Genomic DNA, 19585 nt, shown 5'->3' on the forward strand with positions numbered 1-19585 from the left:
ACAAAATGGCAAATGTTGGTGGGAATGTGGAAAAGTGAGGACATTAATACACCTTCAGTGGACCTGTGAACTGATCCAACCATTTTGGAGAGCAGTTTGGAATTATGTCTAGCGAGCCATAAATCTGTTTATACCCTTCCTCTAGGAGATCAGGGGAATAGGAAAAGAACCTATATGTTCCAAAATATTTACAGCAGCAATCTTTGTGGGGGCAAAGAACTGGAAATCCAGGGGATATCCATCAACTGGGGAATGGCTAAACAAATTGTGGTATATGATTGTGATGAAATATTACTGCGCCATAAGAAATGATGAGCAGGTTAATGATTTTAACTTGGAAATAAGATAATGAGAGAAACAAGAGAACATTATATACAGCTACAGATTTAATATTTGGAGAATAAATTGTCAGCATCCACCTTTAGAGAATGGACTGAGAAGTGGCAACATGAAAGATATAATCTACAAACACACAACTGTTTGCTAGGCAATGCCTTCTATGGTATGGGAAACAATGGAAGGATTGAAAAAAACTTAATTAAATTTAAAATAAAATTCAAAAAGAATAAATCTGATGCCTTACTCAACAAACTTTAGTGGTTTCCTATTTTCTCAAGAATCAAATACAAAGTCATGTTTGTCATTGAAATCTTATAACTTTACTTCTGCCTGCCTGTCAGTCTTCTTACACTTAATTCTCCTCCATATTTTCTACTATCCATCCCCCCAACCCAGTATACTTGCTATTTCTCACAAAAAAAAACATATTCCAACTCACATTTCTATGATTTTTACTGGTTTCTTCTAAACCTAGAATGCTTTGTCTCTTCATTTTTTACTTTTAATTTCCCAGGCTTCATTCAAGACTCAGCTTACTTATTCTGGGCTCATGTAGAAGGAAAATAGCTAAGCCTTGAGCTGAATCTTGAAGAAAGAAAAAGATTCTATAAAGTATAGCTAATGAGGGAGTGGATTCCATGCATGAGGGATGGATGCAAGAAGTTGCTATTTGCGGAGAACAGAGAAAAGACCAATTAAGTTGAACCATACAACATAGGAAAAAAAGAAAATAATTATAAAGAGACTTTAAAGATAGGTTATAACCAGACTGTAAAGGCCATTAACTGTAAAAAATAGATATCTAGGAGGTGACATGCTCTTCCTACTGTGTGGAAGGAAATTATTTTGGCTACAAAGAAGAAGGTGGATTAAAGTGGGGAAAGATGATATAGGGAGAATAGTTAGGGGGTAACAATAATCTAGGTGAGACCTGAAGATGCCTAGAACTATAGTGGTGACTTTGTGAGCAGACAGAAGGGGGACTATGTAAGAAACACTAAGGAGGAGGGCAGTGAGGTGGCCAGGAGAGAGGTCCAAGACACTTCCTAGCTGTGAGACCCTGGACAAGTCACTTAAATCCCATTGCTTAGCCCTTTTTGCTCTTCTCCTCTGGTACCAATACCCAGTACTGATTCTAAAATAAATTATAAGGATTAAAAAAAAGAAATATGGAGATAGAAATGAAAGATTTGGCAACTGACTAAATATGTGGGATGAAGGAGAGTGGGGAGTCAAGGATAATAACAAGATTATGAACCTGCAAAACAGGAAAAATGGTCGCGCCTTTGAAAGAAATAGGCAAAGTTTGGAAGAGGGGTGCATTTGTAGGGAGAGATGATGAGTTCTGTTTTAGACCCATTGAGTTTGAAATGTCCCTGGGCTAATCTGTTTGAAATGTCTAATTGGTAGTCTGTGATGCAGGACTGAAGCTCAGGGGAGAGACTGAGGCTAGATATATATCTGTGAGTCATCTGAACTGAGATGATAATTAACCCCATGAAAGCTGATGAAGTCACTGAGAGAGAATTCAAAGAGACCTCAGGAGTAAGTCTTGGGAAATGATATGGATGATGAGGTAGGAAAGGGAAGGAAAGGGAAGGAAGGAAGGGTCAGACAGGCAGGAGAGACAGATGAGATCAGTGTCCTAAGACCCATAGTGGAGAAAATATCCAGGAGGAAAGTGTAACCAACAGAAAAAATTAATTAGAGACAGCTAGAGGGCACAATACTTTTGGGTTGGACACTAATTTACCATAAAATCACTGCTTTATAAAAACCATTTACTTCTAAGTGATGGGGAAAACCCACAGGCATCACCAAATTCTCAATTCAATTTCATCATCAGGCCACTGGAGTCATTAGTTACTGAATTGATGAAAGTTCTGTTATCTTTTAAACTTGTTTTCCTTTCCACTGTTGTGGTTAGCATATAAATTGTTCTCAACTCTCATTTACTTCTCTTCCCATCAGTTTATACAGGCCTTCCTAATATCTATCAATTCTTCACATCTGCTGTTTCCTGTATCAAAATAACACTCCATTACACTGTTGTTCAATTGTTTCAGTTACATTCAACTCTTTGTGATTCCATTTTGGGGGCTTACTATGCCTGGTTTGCCATTTCCTCCTCCAGTTCATTTTACAGATAAGGAAACCAAGGCAAACAGGATTAAGTGACTTGCCCAGGGTCACACAGCTAGTAAGTGTCTAAGGCCAGATTTGAATGTAAAAAAGAGGAGTCTTCTTGACTCCAGGCCAAGGACTGCATCCACTGTGTCACCAAGCTGCCTTCATTACATTAGTAGGGTAGTTTATATATAAGTAAATAAATATATATATATGTGTGTATATATATATACATATATATATATATTAGTGCAATTTATTTAGTCACTGCCTAATAACAGCATCCAATTTGTTTCTATGATTTTGCTGTTAAAGTATAATTACATATATATATATACACATATATATATATATGTATATAGACACATGAGGGCTTTCCCTTTGTCCTTGAGGCATATGAGCCTAGTAGTAAAGCTGCAGGGTTTGATGCCTTTTTTTGTATAATTCCAAACTGTTTTCCCAAATGGTTAGAACATTCCTAGATCCATAAGCACTTATGAGAGCATTATTGTTTTTTCATACCCCTTCCAGTAGTCATCATTTTCATCTTAGGAAATCTAATAAAAACCTAAGTTGTTTCAATCTTTATCTTAGACTTAAGAATTTGGGGCATATAGCTATAGAAAGTTTGTGTTTCTTCTTATGAAAATTGCCTGCTTATATCCTTGAACCATTTAACTTTTGGAGAACAGCTCTTCTATTGTATCAATTTCCTATATATTTTGTTTATTAGACCTTTATCAGATATATTTGATATGAAAACTTTTTCTCAACAGCTTTTTCTTCCTATTCTAGTTGCCTCTATAATGAGGTAAAACTTAGTTTTCAGGAAGGTAAAGGACCAGTTCCAGAACCATGAGCACTGTAAGTTCAAATCCAATTGGATCTCTTCTGTTGAATTGGAATCGTTTCTCTAACTTATCAATAACCTGCTTTACTTCATTTTTCCTGAGATCACTACTTTCCTTACTAATTTCCTTAATGCAAATGCATCTTAATATTAAGCAACCAAATTATCCATTGTATATTTAGTTATCATCATTATGCTTTATTTGGCATTGTTCCCCTGGGCAAGGCTGCAAAAATAACTATGTCCATTCTCTTCTTATATAATCTATCATTATTCTAAATCCTTTTTTTTTTTGACAAAAAATACACACACACAAACCACCCTTGTAACCACAGACCTCACATACAAATGGTTTCTTGCAGAGCATAGTAATATTTAGTTTGGTTGTGTCTAACTCTTTGTGGCATCATTTGGGGTTTTCTTGGCAAAGATACAGAAGTGGTTTGCAATTTCCTTCCCCAGCTTGTTTACAAATTAGGAAACTGAGGCAAGCAGAGTAAAGTGATTTGTCCAGGGTAACATAGCTAGTAAATGTCTGAGGCTAGATTTGAACTTAGAAAATGAGTCTTCCCGACCCCAGACCTAGCACTCTATCCACTGTGCTACTTAGATGCCCTATACAAAGTACATAAGAATATACTTTGCACCTGAAAAATAGAATGGTGCCCAACCCTATGTTGGATCACAGATAAGTGACAGTTTACCTCCTCTCTCCCCCATCAAAGAGGTCATCAAATTCTAGGATGTATGAACACTTTTTCCTTAATTCAGAATTTGGAAGGAGCATCCCTCAACTGTTCCCGGACATCCATCTATTCCTTTACTTCCCACTGTTACTACTAAAATTCCCTAGGACTGCTTCATTAACCAAAAAGAAGAGGGAAGGGGAGAAACAAAAGCACCTTCTGGCATAAACATCTACCAAAGAAAAAGGAGAATGTGTAGAAGATGCTACATGTATAAATATGCCTGCATTATGCATATACATTTTACATATGTATATAAAAGTATGTTAAGGGACAGCTAGGTGGCATGGTGGATAGAATTCTGGGTCTGGAGTTAGGAAGATTCATATTCCTGAGTTTGAATCTAGCCTCAGACACTTCTAGCTCTGTTACCCTGAGCTGTAAAAATGAAAAATGATAAAGGCTTGTGTAAATATATATACTAGTATTTTAATTAAAGCCATGTTGATAGATAAAATCATTAGACCACGCGCTTGTAAGCATTCAAAACTGCCGCCTCCATTTTGTCTCCTGTTTCCTGGCCATGGCCTACTCGCAAAAGAGACCACTCCCTCCTAACCCACGAGATTTAAGCTCTCCCCTGCGTCAAGACGTCGGAGACGGAAATCAGTTGGACCATGTTGGATCACGGGAAATGTAGTTTTATACATTTCCCAAATTACTTTTTACAGAGCAAGTCACGTCACCTTTCTGCCTCAGTTTCCCAATCTGTAAAGTGAACTGTAGAAGGAAATGGCATACCATTCCAGTATCTTTATCACAAAAACTCCAAATGGGGTCATGAAGAGTTAGATAAAACTGAAAACAATTGAATGACAATAAGTCTGCAAGTTTTTCCATTCAATCTGTAAGGTTATCCATTCAATGATACCTTAAAGGCTCAAGAAGATTCAATGTGGTTCCCTTACAGTCTAAATTTCTAAAAGACCGAAATGCATGGAACAATTAAAATTATATTTGAAAATAATGTACTGCTAAATGTTTTAACAACCAGCTCACTTGTGTGTCATACTTGGCACTAATCATATTGGAACCCTTATTTAAGGAAGTGATTGTATTTGAAATCAATTTGATTTGAAATCAATTGCAAATTGATTTCAAAATTATTTTTTAAAAGTTCTAATTAAGTGAGTAAATTCCTTTGTAAGCATTAAACATTTTAAGCGGCCTAAGTCTCACTTGCTGAAGCTACAATTTTTTAGAATCTAAAAATTCTATGAATGATTAATTACACCTTTATCTACTATTTGAGGCCATAATTAACCATTGACATCACCAACATAATTTGTAAGTAGTTAATGGTTCCCAAACATAATTTTTTTCCCATCAACTATTTATAGGTATAAAATTTGAGCCTGAAAATTTGACCACTTTAGAAAAAAATTTAAAAATGCATTAATTTCATGTTCTAATGCTTGTCCAAGCTCACTATCATGCTTAAAGTTTTATGGCTCAAATCTCTCTATAATTACATGCTTTAAGTAAAAAGATAGAAATTCACCTCTAATCCTCCCCTACTTTTGTGGAAGTGTCACAAATACACATGGTATTTGGACAATTGTAGAGCATATTAAAAAGCTTCTCTTAAATCACCAGTGAAGATTACACCATAACACAGAAAAGGGGAACAAACAAAAACATTTCATAGCGGGCTCCAGGGTGCTAACCCTGGCACTAGACAGTTTCAGAGCAAGTGTTGATCTGATTACCATTGTGAGTAGAGGTTTCCTTTCCCTGTACCAATAAAAGAATAGGTCCAGTTCCTATCCCAATTATTTCTTTGACTAGTGTGCCTTTAGGTACTTCTTTTATCTCATTTAATGGTGTTTAGTTTTACTGTTACATTTTCTAAGACCATGACTGATAGCCCTTTTTTTAGATCCCCTGAAACAAAATAAAATTCTCTTCTAACTCCTTGTTTTAACAATGTGAATCTTTATTGTTTCAAATGTGGTCATTGAAAGCAACACATACTATTGGTTTCTGCTTTCCAATTCATTCTACTATCCTTCCTCTGTTTTATGGGTGATTTCATCCCATTTATATTTATAGTTCTTACAATTAATTTTGAAATTTCCTCCATCATGTCTTCACATACTTTTCCCCCTCTCTTTTCATCTTACTCCAATTCTGTTCCAGCTTGTCTCCTCAGACAGATTTACTAGTTTTTATATTTCAGCTAATTCAACCCTTGATAGTCAACTGAAAATAACAGTTTGTTAATGTCACATTGTCCCTTGGGATTCCCTACTCCAGGTTTTCTTCTCCCTGAGTAACTCCCTTCTCCTGTTCTGAAATGCCCCTTCCAGATTGAGCCACCTCAGGGCTCTCACTATTGACCAGGCTAGGCTAAAAGGCACCAAAAGAATGTCTTCAGCTTAGGTCCTATTCTTTTTCCATTTCATGGTCACAAGTCATTGGTTCTGCTTGGATAGATTGATCCTATTGTCTATGACATGTTATTATAATCATAATTATAAATAAGAATTCATTGTAACATCTACATGCTCTCATTATGCTGCCCTGCCTTAATAATTAGGCATAATAAATTATGATTATAAAAATAATAAAAGATGAATCACTACTAGACAGAAAACTATGAATATAAAGACTGTGCTATATCTAAATATTCTAAGCCCAGTATAAACAGTACATAGTAAGTATTTAATAATTCTTCGTTGAATGAGCAATGAGATTAATAGATAAGGGATAAAAGACATAGGGTAGGAGAACCCTGAGAAGTTAAGTTTTGATTCCTTTTCCTAATCCTAAAGCAACTGACTTCACTGCTTGCCATTTATCATGTTGCCAACGCTTCTGAGAAATGGAGTCACATAAGGATTAATACAGGAGTATATACTTTTTTTCCATCTACCTAATTTCCATCTGCCTACTCAAAAAACAACATAATATCTGGGAAATAGCATATTTTGCTTTTTGTTTAAACCTTTTTCGTATGTTAAAATACTTTGAGCTCTTCCCCAGAGATGCTCCTGGAATATTTAGCAATATTAATGCTTTTTTTCTGTCTTTCATGAGACCATAGTGGTTTTCAAGATTATTTCTACAGCCTGAAAATCAATCCTCTAATAGTCTAACAATTATTTTCAAAAATATTCTCCCAAAAGTAGATTCTCAAGCCATGTTCCTGGGGCTGAACTTAATCAATTAATTTAATCAATATCCCAAGAGAACCCAATCTCTTTAGTGAATGATGAAAAAAACTATGTAGGTAATGAAATTACTGCATCTCCCTGTGTTAGGGCCAAGATAAGCAGATATTCCTGATCAGTTACATCAAAGATGAAAGAACTCTTCTCTGCCTCTCCTTCTCCACTTAATGAATATACAAGGTTTTCCTTACGTGGCAAATCCTGAAGCACAAATGAAACTTCACAAAAGCAGTTCCCTACAATAAGTAAGCTTTGAGGTTCTTTTGTCATAAGGTAAGTGTGGATCTCCACACACCCCACATTCATCAATTCTGGCTACAATTGTACCATAAAGGTGACACCATGTAATGAAGTTAAATACAACTTGTAATCTAGTGTTTGGCTTTGTTTTTTAAATGTATGTTGTAGGGGGGAGATGAGAAGGAGAATGGGAGAAAGGTAAATCACTGTATTTAGTGAAATGATATAGAAGGAGGATTAACATGCAATAAATTTATTTTAAGTAAATTTTTTCTATAAAAATATCATTATATTAATATGATATGGTATGATGAGTATCCAGATGTGTGAACAAATCAATAAACATTTATTAGGTGGCTACTATATTTCAGGCACTGTGACAAGGGCTATAGATACAAAAAAAGGCAAAAAATAGTCCCTGTTTACAAAGGTCAGGGAATTTTATAAGTGGAATGAAATCTTAAAGATCATCTCAATTTACAGATGAGTAAACTAAGGTAAGACTGGGCTAAATGTCCTGCCCAAAGCCATATAACTAATTAGAGAAAGCATATATTATTTCCTTTTTTTAGAAATCCTTACCTTCCATCTTAGAATCAATACTGTGCATTGGTTCGAAGGCAAAAGAGCAATAAGAGCTAGGCAATGGGGCGTATTTGGCTTGCCTGAAGCCACACTGGTAGGAAGAGTCTGAGGCCACATTCGAAGCCAGGACCTCCCATCTCTATGCCTGGTTCTCAATCCATTGAGCTACCTACCCACCTCTTTGATTTCGTTTTTTTTTTTTTTTTAAACCCTTACCTTCCATCTTGGAGTCAATACTGTGGCCTGAAGGCAGAAGAGTGGTAAGGGCTAGGCAATGGGGGTTAAGTGACTTGTCCAGGGTCACATAGCTAGGAAGTGTCTGAGGTCAGATTTGAACCCAGGACCTCCCATCTCTGGGCCTGGCTCTCAATCCACTGAACCACTCAGCTGCCCCCTTTGATTTCTTTTTAAGCAACATCTGAAAATTTCCTCTGTGGTCTTGTGATAAGACAGATTACAAAAAAGCAGATGTGGGAAAAGCATCTGGCTCACCTGACTTATGTCACTTGTCCAGGCAGCTTTTTCTTGTCGAGAAGGCGCTAACAAGACAACCGTGAAGGGAGCAGAATCTGGGGGCTCCACTACAATCTTAAAATCCAGGTGTCCAAACACTTGCCCAGAACCTTTTGCTTAATACAGAGAAGAACCATGTTAGTAGGTATAGAAACCATAACGATTCCCATTCCTGTATAGCCCTTTTTAAAAAGATGAATGTGTTTTTGCATTTGTGATTTTTTTATTTTCACCAAATTTCTCTGATACAGGGTAAGAATGACTGATCTCATTAAGCAGATAAAGAATCTGAGGTCCAGGGAGGATAAATGAATTACTCAAGGTTACAAACCAGGTGAGGGGCATGGCCCATTTTCCAGGTCTCCTGGTCCAGTGTTTTCTGATACCCAAAATGGCACAGAATTATTAAATGCCAATTCAATTTCTCTTTCCTCTCTGCCAGCTGTCAAAAAAATGGCCCAATTCACCACAGAAGAAAAATATAGTATTCTGTGAACTCAAAGATAGTTCTAAAAGATGTGCAAATTATGCAGTTAAATAATACTTTCATATAATAGAGATGGGGAAAAAGACTATTTTATCTCTTTCACTTTTTCAAGCTAAGTGTCTTCAGGGAGAGGGGAAAAGGCATTATTATTTGTACATCACATTCTTAGAGTTCATAAAATGGCTATCATTTCAATGATGGAATATAAACAGTGGCACTATTTTAAAAGTCTCTAGCTTGAGCTGAAACTCATTACATGCAGCAGACTGTGACTTACAATCATCTTCGCTTGCATCGGGCTCCTCAATCAAGGTGCACTCTATGAGAGAGAGAACACCACCTGTCTGTGGAAACAAATCACTTCTTAGCAACAGAGTTTAGAAGAGTTAGAAAGCTTTGTATGATTTCAAAACTATTATTTCAAAACGTCTCAATATACTTTCAATCTATGCCATAATCAACATGTTGTTGGAGTTTTGTTTTGTTTTGTTTTTTTTAACAATACTGGTCTAGGAGAAATCTTTTCTTTCCCTTTCCTTTCCCCATCTACTCGACTTCTCCTTCCTCCCAAAATTGTACACAAATTTGGGGGTTGGGGGTGAGAGGGGAGGAAATGACCTCATGTTTTCACTGGTATAGGAAACACTCCTTACCCTATTCTTCAGCCCCACAAACATCCTCAACCTTTGCATGGTCTGCAATTCAGTCTTGGACAGTTTCCTTAGGGGCTGAGAGGTGATGTAATTTGCCCAGGGTCACAGAAACAGTATGCATGAAGGCTGGATTTGGACCCAAGCCTTCCTGACTAAGAGATGCTTCTTTATTGGCTATGTCACACTTCCCTCACACACAAACTCCTGGGAAAATTTTTGTAAATTATGCTTCAGTGCACTCGAGGTACCCTGGTAGCAGCTTCTAAGAAGACATAACTCACCAATGGGGAATAGTCCAAGGAATGGAAAAATCATGCTTATTTTGCTTGGGATTTTTCCCCCTTGTTTGCAGAGATAATGTGAGGCACACATTAATTTACCACTTAGCAAATTTTTGCCTCACTAAACTAGATGGCCCTCCAGGGACCCGGGAAAGTTTTCTTATAGCTAAGTAACCATTATCTAATAATAATTTTTGGTGTCTAGTCCATAAGTTTAATCCTACATCTTTCTAGCAAAAATACTTTAAAATGAATTTCCATTACTCTGGATCCAAGTAACAAAAAGGTGGAATTTATTGCTGGTAATCATTATCTCACTACTTCTGCTGTAGTGAGAACTCTTGCTGAAGTAATACCGAATACTGGAAAGTCATTTCATCATTTAAAAAAAATTCAAATTCTTGTAGGAGTGTAGATTGTATATGAAGTAAAAACAATACCTTCAGCAGGTGCAGTTTTCCTCCTGAACTTCTTGTACAAATTAAAAAGTGTTTGGTAAATAAGAAGCATTGTCTTTCTCCTTCTTTTTTCAAAGACAATGAGCCCAGGCGAACTTTACTAAGTTTCCCCCTCTCAACTGAAGGGACTTGAATGAGAGAACCTGGTGATTACAAAAGTGAAGAAGAATACACAGCAATTAGAATTCTGAATTCTGTTTACTAAATTGAAGCTTCTTTCAATGGCAAGATACACCAGGGCCTATTTCACCATCAAAACACAAAAGATTTATCTTTTTAACTCTAATGTCAAGGAAATCTGAAGAAGTAAATTCCTTCAAAGTATAACGGATGAAAAATAAATCCTATTAGTTTTGAATGCCACCAGATCACAGGTTTTTTTAAATGTTTATGTTAAATCATTTAAATGTAATTCATTATGTATTAATCCAAAGAATCTCTGAATTTGAGATTTTGGATTAGAATCAAATGGTAGTAGGTATCCAAACATTTCTGTCTCTTGTAATTTAAGGGGTTCTGATGTTGATGTGTTTACAGTTATAGGTCTAATAATAGAGGGGAAAGTGGAAAAGAGTTTTTTTTTTCACTAATGTATTTCATATACTTAGGATGGATTACCAAAAACATTAACAAGAATTCATTTTTGTTTTAAAAAAGACAAATGGTGCATTTCTTGAGCATCTTAAAAATATATTGTGTTACATTATTTGGGTATATGTGTGTGTGCACATACACACAGAGTCCAAAGTCCAATGAAGTAATTCTTCTAAAGGACTTTAAATCTGCTTTTCCTGGTTACATTTAAAATACAGTGTAAGAGGTGTGATAAAAATCCTTCTTTCTAGAACCTAAACTGAAAATGTCATTTTTTGTACTATTTCCAAAAACCTAGAAATTATCAGTTTCACTAGGAAACTTTCTCCCAAACAAAAGTACCTTTGTGCCAAAGTGAGACTCTAGTCAAGAAAGTTGATGCAACACTTGGAATACTTTTCACTATTTCCAGACTCCTTTGTCCTTGACAGCAAATAATGAAAAGTCTACATTTTAATTCAAAGCTAAACAGAACAGTAATTTTGAAGAATCTGTATACCTCCTGTTGCTTTGATTTATGAAATCTTCTACATGACCTGATAGTTTTGTAAAATGATTGTTTAATTCGTGACCTACCCTAAATGAAAATTCTCCATTGGGAGAGCTCTTGTGATAATTTCCTTCTTTATTGATTGTTTTTGCCATTAAAAATGCCTACATATATAAAGCACTGAAACCATATTCTCTGTTCCCAGAAAACTTTTGTGTTAATATCAAGACCCATGATTTCTTTTTTTTCTAAAAGCAATATATGGATTGTGGAGAATAATAGGGCCCCGAAATTCCTATCTCTAAATCTCATCCCTCCTCCTACTCCACCCCCAATCCATTTAGGATGGTTAGGGGGTGGGTGTCCTAGAAAAATACATGAGACTGTGGGTGGGTTTGAAAGAAGGAAAGGAGGCTGCTTGACAGATGAAGTGGGAGGATATTCCAGGCATAAGCAACAGCAGGGAAAGGGTTTTGGAGGTGGATGTGGGAGTGGGAGAACGGAACAAAAGGGCCCAGGAGGTTTGACTGAAGTGAAGAGAGTGGGCAGTGAGTAGAGTGAAGTGAGAGGGGCAATGTGGGTAGAAGCAGACTGGTGGAGGGCCTTGAAAGTTAGAATGACTAATCTGAAGTTGAAAAGGAAAATAAAAGGAAATGGAGATGAGAATAAAGATGAAGACCAATGGTCAAAGTTGTAGGTGAGAGATTAAATGAATCAAAGCCATAGTTTAACTAGAGGGGAGAAAACCTGGAGTCAATGTGGCCAACAAGGAGGTAATTCTGGATCAAATACAAGGATGCCTGGATTTTGTTGTTGGGTAAGAAAAGTATTAAAAGTAGAATTAGGTAATAGACTAGCTAAGGAGAGCAAGTCCCCCAAAAGGAAAGGCCCAATAGAATCTAGCTCATGGGAATCATAGGAAATAGCAGAGTACTCAAAAAAGAGCCTGAAACTGGACTGAAGAAAGAAAATAGGATGGTAATGCTAAGTTAATTTGGATGATGTTTAATTTTAAAAGATCAAGAGACCACCTGACAGAAAAGTGAAGGGCACAGCAAGACATGTGAGACTATTCAAGTAATTTCAGTAGTCCTCCAGTCCTGAAGAATATATTATACAACATATAAAATAAATGGTCATCCAGCCCTAATTGGAAGAAATTAAGTGAGAAGACTCACTGTTTTATCCAAATCAACTAATTCCATTGTTGAAAGCTCTAAATCAATGGGAATTTTTTCCTTATATCAAATCTAAATTTCTCTCACTATAACTTTGCCCTGGGGCAGCTAGTGGATAGAATGCTGGTTTGGAATCAGGAAGAGACAAGTTCAAATTTGGTCTCAGACACTTACTTGCTATGTGACCCTGGGCAAGTCACCTAAACCTGTCTGCCTCAATTTCCTTATCTGTCAAATGAGGAGTAGAAGGAAATGACAAATGACTCCAGTATCTCTGCAAAGAAAACCTCAAATAGGGTCACAATGAGCTGGATGCCTATCAATTGAGAAACAGCTAGACAAGTTATGGGCAGAACCAGAAGGTAGAGTAGATAGAATGTAGGGTCTGAAATCAGGAAGACTCTTCTTCCTGAGTTCAAATATGTCCTTAGTCAATTCTTAGCTGTACGACCCTACGCATGTAATTTAACCCTATTTGCCTCGGTTTTCTCATCTATAAATAAACTGGAGAAATTTGGAGAAGGAAATGGCAAACCACTCCAGCATCTTTGCCAGGAAAACACCAAATGGGGTCACGAAGAGTCAGACATGACTGAAAATGATTAAACAACAAGTAACTGCTAATAATTTGGTACTTACAGGGCCAAGCTGTTCAAGTTTAATTCATCCATCTTCCACATAATAGTCCTATTAGTATCTGAAGATAGCTATTTGGTCCCTTCTAGGTCTTTGGTTGATTAAATATATCCATTTCCTCTGACCAGTCTTTTACATAACATAAACTTGATGAGGTTTTTTTTATCATCCTGGATCCCCTCATCTTCAGTTGATCAATTTCCTTCCTAAGATGTGGTGATCAGACTTAAATTGGTATTGTAGATATAGAATGATATAGACCACATCTTCAATGGTACATGTCACTTGGAAGCATCACTTCCTTCATCTGGACTCTTTCTCTCTCAGTGCATTTAAAGTTGCATTAGCTTTTTCAATTGCTATTCCACATTGTTGTCTCATCCTGAGCTCATACTCTCCCAAAATCTTCAGCCTCAAATAAGACAATGTATATAATGTGCTTTGCAAACCTTAAAGGACTGGATAAATGTTAATTATTTTTGTTTTCAGACAAACAGATACATTATCTGACTTTTCTCATCTTGTACTTGAGAAATTGATTTTTTGAACCCAAGTGTAAGCTTTCATTTATTCTTATTAAATTTCATCTTATTAGATTCAACCCAACAACCTAATTCAATATAATAATCATTTATTTAAGCTGTGATAGAAACACAAGAAAAAACAACCAGTCCCTGCCTTCAAAGACCTTATACTCTATGTGAGATACAATAGAATAATGTGGTACAAAATATGAAAATTTGATCTTAAGGGGCAGCTAGGTGACTCAGTGGATAGAGACCTAGCTCTGGAGATGGTAAGTCTTGGGTTCAAATCTGGCCTCAGACACGTCCTAGGTGAGCTACCCAGAGCAAGTCACTTAACTTCCATTGCCTAGTCCTTACAACTCTAGCTTAGAACCAATACACCATATTGATTCTAAGATGGAAGGTAAGATTTTTAAAAAAAAAGGTAATTTTATGGGAGAAAAAGAGAAAGTTTTCCTGTAGAATGTGCCAACTGATCTAAGACTGAAAGGAAGCTAAGGATTCTAACAGGCTGAGGTGAGAAATGTATTGGCAACAATTTGGGCATAGGTACAGCAAGAGAACCAATATGGCTGGAACATAAGATATGTTAGTGGAAATCATAATAAGTTAGTCCAAAAAAAAAAAAACAGGCTTGAGGCCAACTGAAAAGCGGTTTAGATGCTAACAGAACAGTTTGGATTTTTCCCAAGGGCAACAGGAAATCAGATTTTTGAGAGAGGAGAGAGAGAGAGAGAGAGAGAGAGAGAGAGAGAGAGAGAGAGAGAGAATCCAATGTATTTTAGAAAGATTGCTTTGGTGAGGGGCTCAGTGGAGAGAGGGCCAGGCCTGGAGATCAAAGGTCCTGGGTTCAAAACTGGCCTCAGACCCTTTCTAGCTGTGTGACTCTGGGCAAATCACTTAACCCCAATTGCCTAGACCTTACAGCTCTTCTGCCTTGAAACCAATATTTAATAATGATTCTAAGACAGAAGGCAAAGGTTTAAAAGAAACTGTTTTGGTGGTTATGTAGAGGATGGATTGGAGAGGATATAGATAGAAAGAAGGGAATCTAATTAGGATTTTACATAGACTGTGACTTGATTTTCCATTATGTTTTTATTCCTCCAGGCTCTTTGTCATCAGTGTCTTCTGGGGCAGCTGGGTGGCAGAGTGGATAAATCACTGGGCCTGGAGTCAGGAAGACCTAGGTTCGAATTTGGCCTGAGACACTTTCTAGATCTGTGATCCAGGGAAAGTCATTTAACCCCATTTGCCTCAGTTTCCCTAGTTATAAAATGGGGCTAATAATAGCACCCATGTCTCAGGTTATTGTAAGCATAAAATTCTGTAATATTTGTAGAGCACTTTTTGCACAGTGCCTGATACATGATGTGTGTTTAATAAATGCTTATTCCTTTCCTTCTTTCAAGATGTTGATAATAATGTCTCAGGACACAATAAAGACACCTAAGCACATTCTACTAATGCCAACCTTTCAAGTTGACCTCAAACCAATAATTACTACACTTTGGGTCCAGTCAGTCAACTATTACTATCATCTAGCCCATGTCACTGTATCTTGTCCATAAAATTAACATAAGAGACTTTATCCAATATTTTCCTAAAAATTTGGGTAAACTGTATGAGCATCTACTAACCTAGTAATTCTATTCAAAAGGGTAAAAAATGGTGTTGGACTGGCATAGCTTGCTTTCAATGAAGTCATGCTGGCTCTCTGGCATTCTGGCTTCCTTTTCTAGATTATCACTCACCATGCCTTTCATAACACATTCCAGAATTTTGCCAGGAATCACAATCAAGCTTATTGGCTGATAGTTTGTAGACACCATTGGTATCTGTCTTTAAAAAAAATGATCACAGCTATGTTGGCCCTACTCCAACTGTGTGTTCTCCACAATGCTTCAGAAATCACTTGCAAAAATCAGCTTTTGGCAATTTTTCATTACTCTATGATGTAACTTCTTTGAACTGGTGGCCTGAATTCACCCAGGTCAGCTAAGTAACCTCTTACTAGCTCTACTTACTTGGCTTGGACCCTATTAGCTGTTTTTTGGTCTTTTTCAGAACAAAACGAACGTGGCAGAGAAAAGGGAATAAAATTAAAAACTGAGCATTTCTGCCTTCTCTCTGTCATTCATTATCATTATTTATCCCATATACCCAAAGTAGCAGTCTACTTCTGCTTTGGTTTTCTTCTTTTCTCCAAAATAGAGTTAAAATAATTATTGTATTCCTTGTTATAAGAAAAGCTAGAATTTATGTATCACTTTTAGATTTACAAAGACACTTGACAAATAATAATAATGATAATAATAGCAACTAAATTTATATAGTAAGTCTTATATATGGATAATAATAATATATACATATGATAATATTTATTATAGTAATAATTATAATAATAGCAACTAAATTTATATAGTTAAGTCCTATGTAAATTTAGTTGCTATTATTATCATTACTTTACTTTATTATTATCATTCATAATGTTTATTATTAATATTATGCACTATTACTTTACATTGTTACTTACTATGTGCTGGGCCCAGTGTTAAAACAATTTATAATTATTATCTCCTTTGATCTCACAACAACCCTGGGAGGTAAATGCTATTATTATCCCCATTGATTCTACAAATAAGGAAATTGAGGCAGACAGACCCTATGCTCAGGGTCATAAAACTAGTAAGTGTTAGAGGCTGGATTTGAACTCAAGACTTCTGACTTCAGGTATGGTGTTCTGGTCACTGTGCCACCTACCTGCACAAACCATGTTAAAATAGAGACTGTAGGTTCTCTAAAAACTAAGACGAAAGGTATAAATTAATTCCCTTAGGGATTTTTCTGACCACAGCAACTCAGGAAATGTGGCAGGGATCTGATCTCCTTCAGTACAGGAAGAATCCACAGAGGTGATATCAAAGGTGGTTCAAAACAGTATATTAAGGGATTTTTAAAAGAAACTGCTGAGTAAATGGTTAGTTTATGTATCTATTTTTGCAGTCTTTTGTTTCAATTTGAAAATAAATACTTCCTTGAAAAATGAATTTTGGGGGCAAATGGTTATCTGACTGCTCAGATTGTATCCAACTAAGAAACCATTCAAACCACTGGGTTATTTTGGCTTTGACTAAAAAATTCCAAATATCTGAATGAAAAGAGAAAAATTAAGCGATGACACTGGGTGATTTGTCAGCAAAATCCAAGTAAACCACATTTGGAAACACCAGCTTCTATGTGAATCTCATTTTTAATCCAGATGTTTGACCCCATATTGATTCTAGCTGAGTAAAACAGTCCCCATTTGTGCAGGGGTAGAAGATTGAGAGAGTTCAAGTGACTGACAAATATCTGTGAGTGAGTTCTCTGACTCAAAGGAATTTTAACCATCTCAGTGATTGGCCTCATCTGTTTAACTTTGCTGTTATTCAGTTATTTCCAATTCTTCATGACCCCACTTGAGGTTTTCTTGGCAAAAATACTAGAGTGGCTTGTCATTTTCTTCTCCAACTCATTTGTCAGATGAGGAAACTGAGGCAAAGAGGGTTAAGTGACTTGCCCAGAGTCACACAGCTGGTAATTGTCTGAGGCTGAATTTGAACTCAGGAAGATGAGTCTTCCTGACTCCAGGCCTGACATTCTATCCACTGCACCACCTGCCTTCTCTGTTAAACTTAGATTCATACTTTGTAAGTGGCTCCAGCTCTCTTAGTTCTCTCCAGTGTAAAAATCTCTAAGATCTTTAGACCATTCTATGATTGATCATTATTGTCAGGCTAATGCTGACTTTGAGAGTTGTTAGGTGCACAGCCTCAATTTCTCATTTCCAACAAAGATAGGGACTCAGTGGGCCATAATGAAGTGAACCAAGAGATGCCTGGCTTCCTATATTCCACGTGACATTATATATCCAATTGGTTTCAATATTACTCAATGAACTCTGCAATTGGACCAATTTTTTGTGAAGATTTTTCTGTGTTCCATGAAGTCCTGAAACTATCACCCAAGATTAGAAGCAGCTTCTAGGTTTAAGGGAGGGACTCCTTTCTAGTTAACAGATTTTAATTAAATGCCTTCTATTTAATCGGATGCTCTCCATTGACTCAGATGACCAAGCCACTGGAAATATCACAACCACATTGTCCTGAGAAGGTCAAAGCCATTGAACCATCTATTATTGAGACCCTCTGAAATGTGTTGCATTATAGTCTGAAATTCTAAAGATAAATGTCTTGATATAAAATCCACTCTGGAGCTCAATTCAACAATTCAGCACAACAAATGTGAATTGTGTGCCTAATATGTCTAAAGCATACAGAACTAGGTTTCGGGGACTACAAAAAAATATCATGGCTTTTGCCATCAGGAAACTTAATAATCTAAAGGAAGAGGCAGAAATAAGACTTGAACAACCTGCAAGCATGATACCCCAAAGAATGTGATTAAATGGAAAGCAGAGACAAAGTGCTATGAGAAACTAGAGGAGGGAGAGATCAGAATGAGCTGGAAGTTTGGGGAAAATGGCACCTGACATACAGAGGTGGCACTGATTGTATGGTAGAAACAGTGAGAGGTTCTAGCAGGGAAAAGAGAGTACATGAAGGAATATATTGTGAAATCCCAATGGAAGAGTAGAATGGATGGGTCAGGTTTTGGAGGGCACTGATTGCTAAGCTAAGGAACTTTTAACTTTTAATTTATTTTGTATGTAATATGAAGCCAACAAAAAACTGATTAGGAGTGAAAAGCGAACTTAAATGAATATTATTTTGACAAGAGAACAAGAGAAGAGACCCTACTCAATGGTTGGAGCTCCTGTGGTAGTTTTCTGGAAGGATATAACAAGAGCCACATGAAACATATGGGTTGATCTGTCTTCATTGTAGATTGTATTCAATACATTTGGTCAGCCTGAATTAGGGTGGTGATGAATTCACTACACTGAAAACGATCTACAATTCAGAAAATTATCATGAGGTTCTAGTATACTCATTTATCATTTGGAAAGAGTATTAACTCTTACTGAATGCTAGGGTACTAATAATAGTAAACTAAATTATATACTAGCATTCTATTTTTTTCCTGCAATATGCAAAGTGTCCCATAAAACTTTTTGGAATGCTCTGTATTGTTTTAGGTACTTATTCCTTCTATACTCATGAAGCTATACACATTTGCATCTTATTTTTTAGGGATAAACTTATATTCAATAGAAGTTAAATATTTTCAAAGATTTGCAGACTTTTTTTTTTAAACCCTTAACTTTCAGTGTATTGTCTCATAGGTGGAAGAGTGGTAAGGGTGGGCAATGGGGGTCAAGTGACTTGCCCAGGGTCACACAGCTGGGAAGTGGCTGAGGCTGGATTTGAACCTAGGACCTCCTGTCTCTAGGCCTGACTCTCAATCCACTGAGCTACCCAGCTGCCCCCGAGATTTGTAGACTTTTAAAATATTCCTTATGTATATTGGCATTAATAGGATATACGAGATATGGGGAAAGGAGGGGAGTTTTTAAAAAGGAATGTATATGCATGTGTGCATATCGCTATTTCTATCAATCTATCTATACTTTTTCCTTTTGGTGTTTCTCTATTTTAAAGTTATTTTTCACATTTATAAAACAGATGAAATATTGATAAAATAAAAAATAAATAGCAAATGATAATATTAAATTAATAGAAAAAATGGATTGTATTTTAATTGGC

At 36.4% G+C, this 19585-nt stretch overlaps 1 protein-coding gene across 3 annotated transcripts in view; it reads right to left on the bottom strand.

The window, feature by feature from the left end:
- RASGRF2 (Ras protein specific guanine nucleotide releasing factor 2) overlaps positions 1 to 19585 on the bottom strand; it is a 337564-nt gene that overhangs the window by 159742 nt on the left and 158237 nt on the right. For all 3 annotated transcript variants that reach the window (XM_044662962.1, XM_044662957.1, XM_044662951.1), the window contains exons 10-12: positions 10435 to 10595; positions 9338 to 9404; positions 8553 to 8689 (exon numbers count right to left, since the gene is read on the bottom strand). In XM_044662962.1, coding sequence (XP_044518897.1) covers positions 8553 to 8689; positions 9338 to 9404; positions 10435 to 10595 — 365 coding nt within the window. The remainder of the gene's footprint in view (positions 1 to 8552; positions 8690 to 9337; positions 9405 to 10434; positions 10596 to 19585) is intronic.

The sequence above is a fragment of the Gracilinanus agilis genome, chromosome 1, assembly GCF_016433145.1.
Source record: "Gracilinanus agilis isolate LMUSP501 chromosome 1, AgileGrace, whole genome shotgun sequence".
Lineage (NCBI taxonomy): Eukaryota > Metazoa > Chordata > Mammalia > Didelphimorphia > Didelphidae > Gracilinanus > Gracilinanus agilis.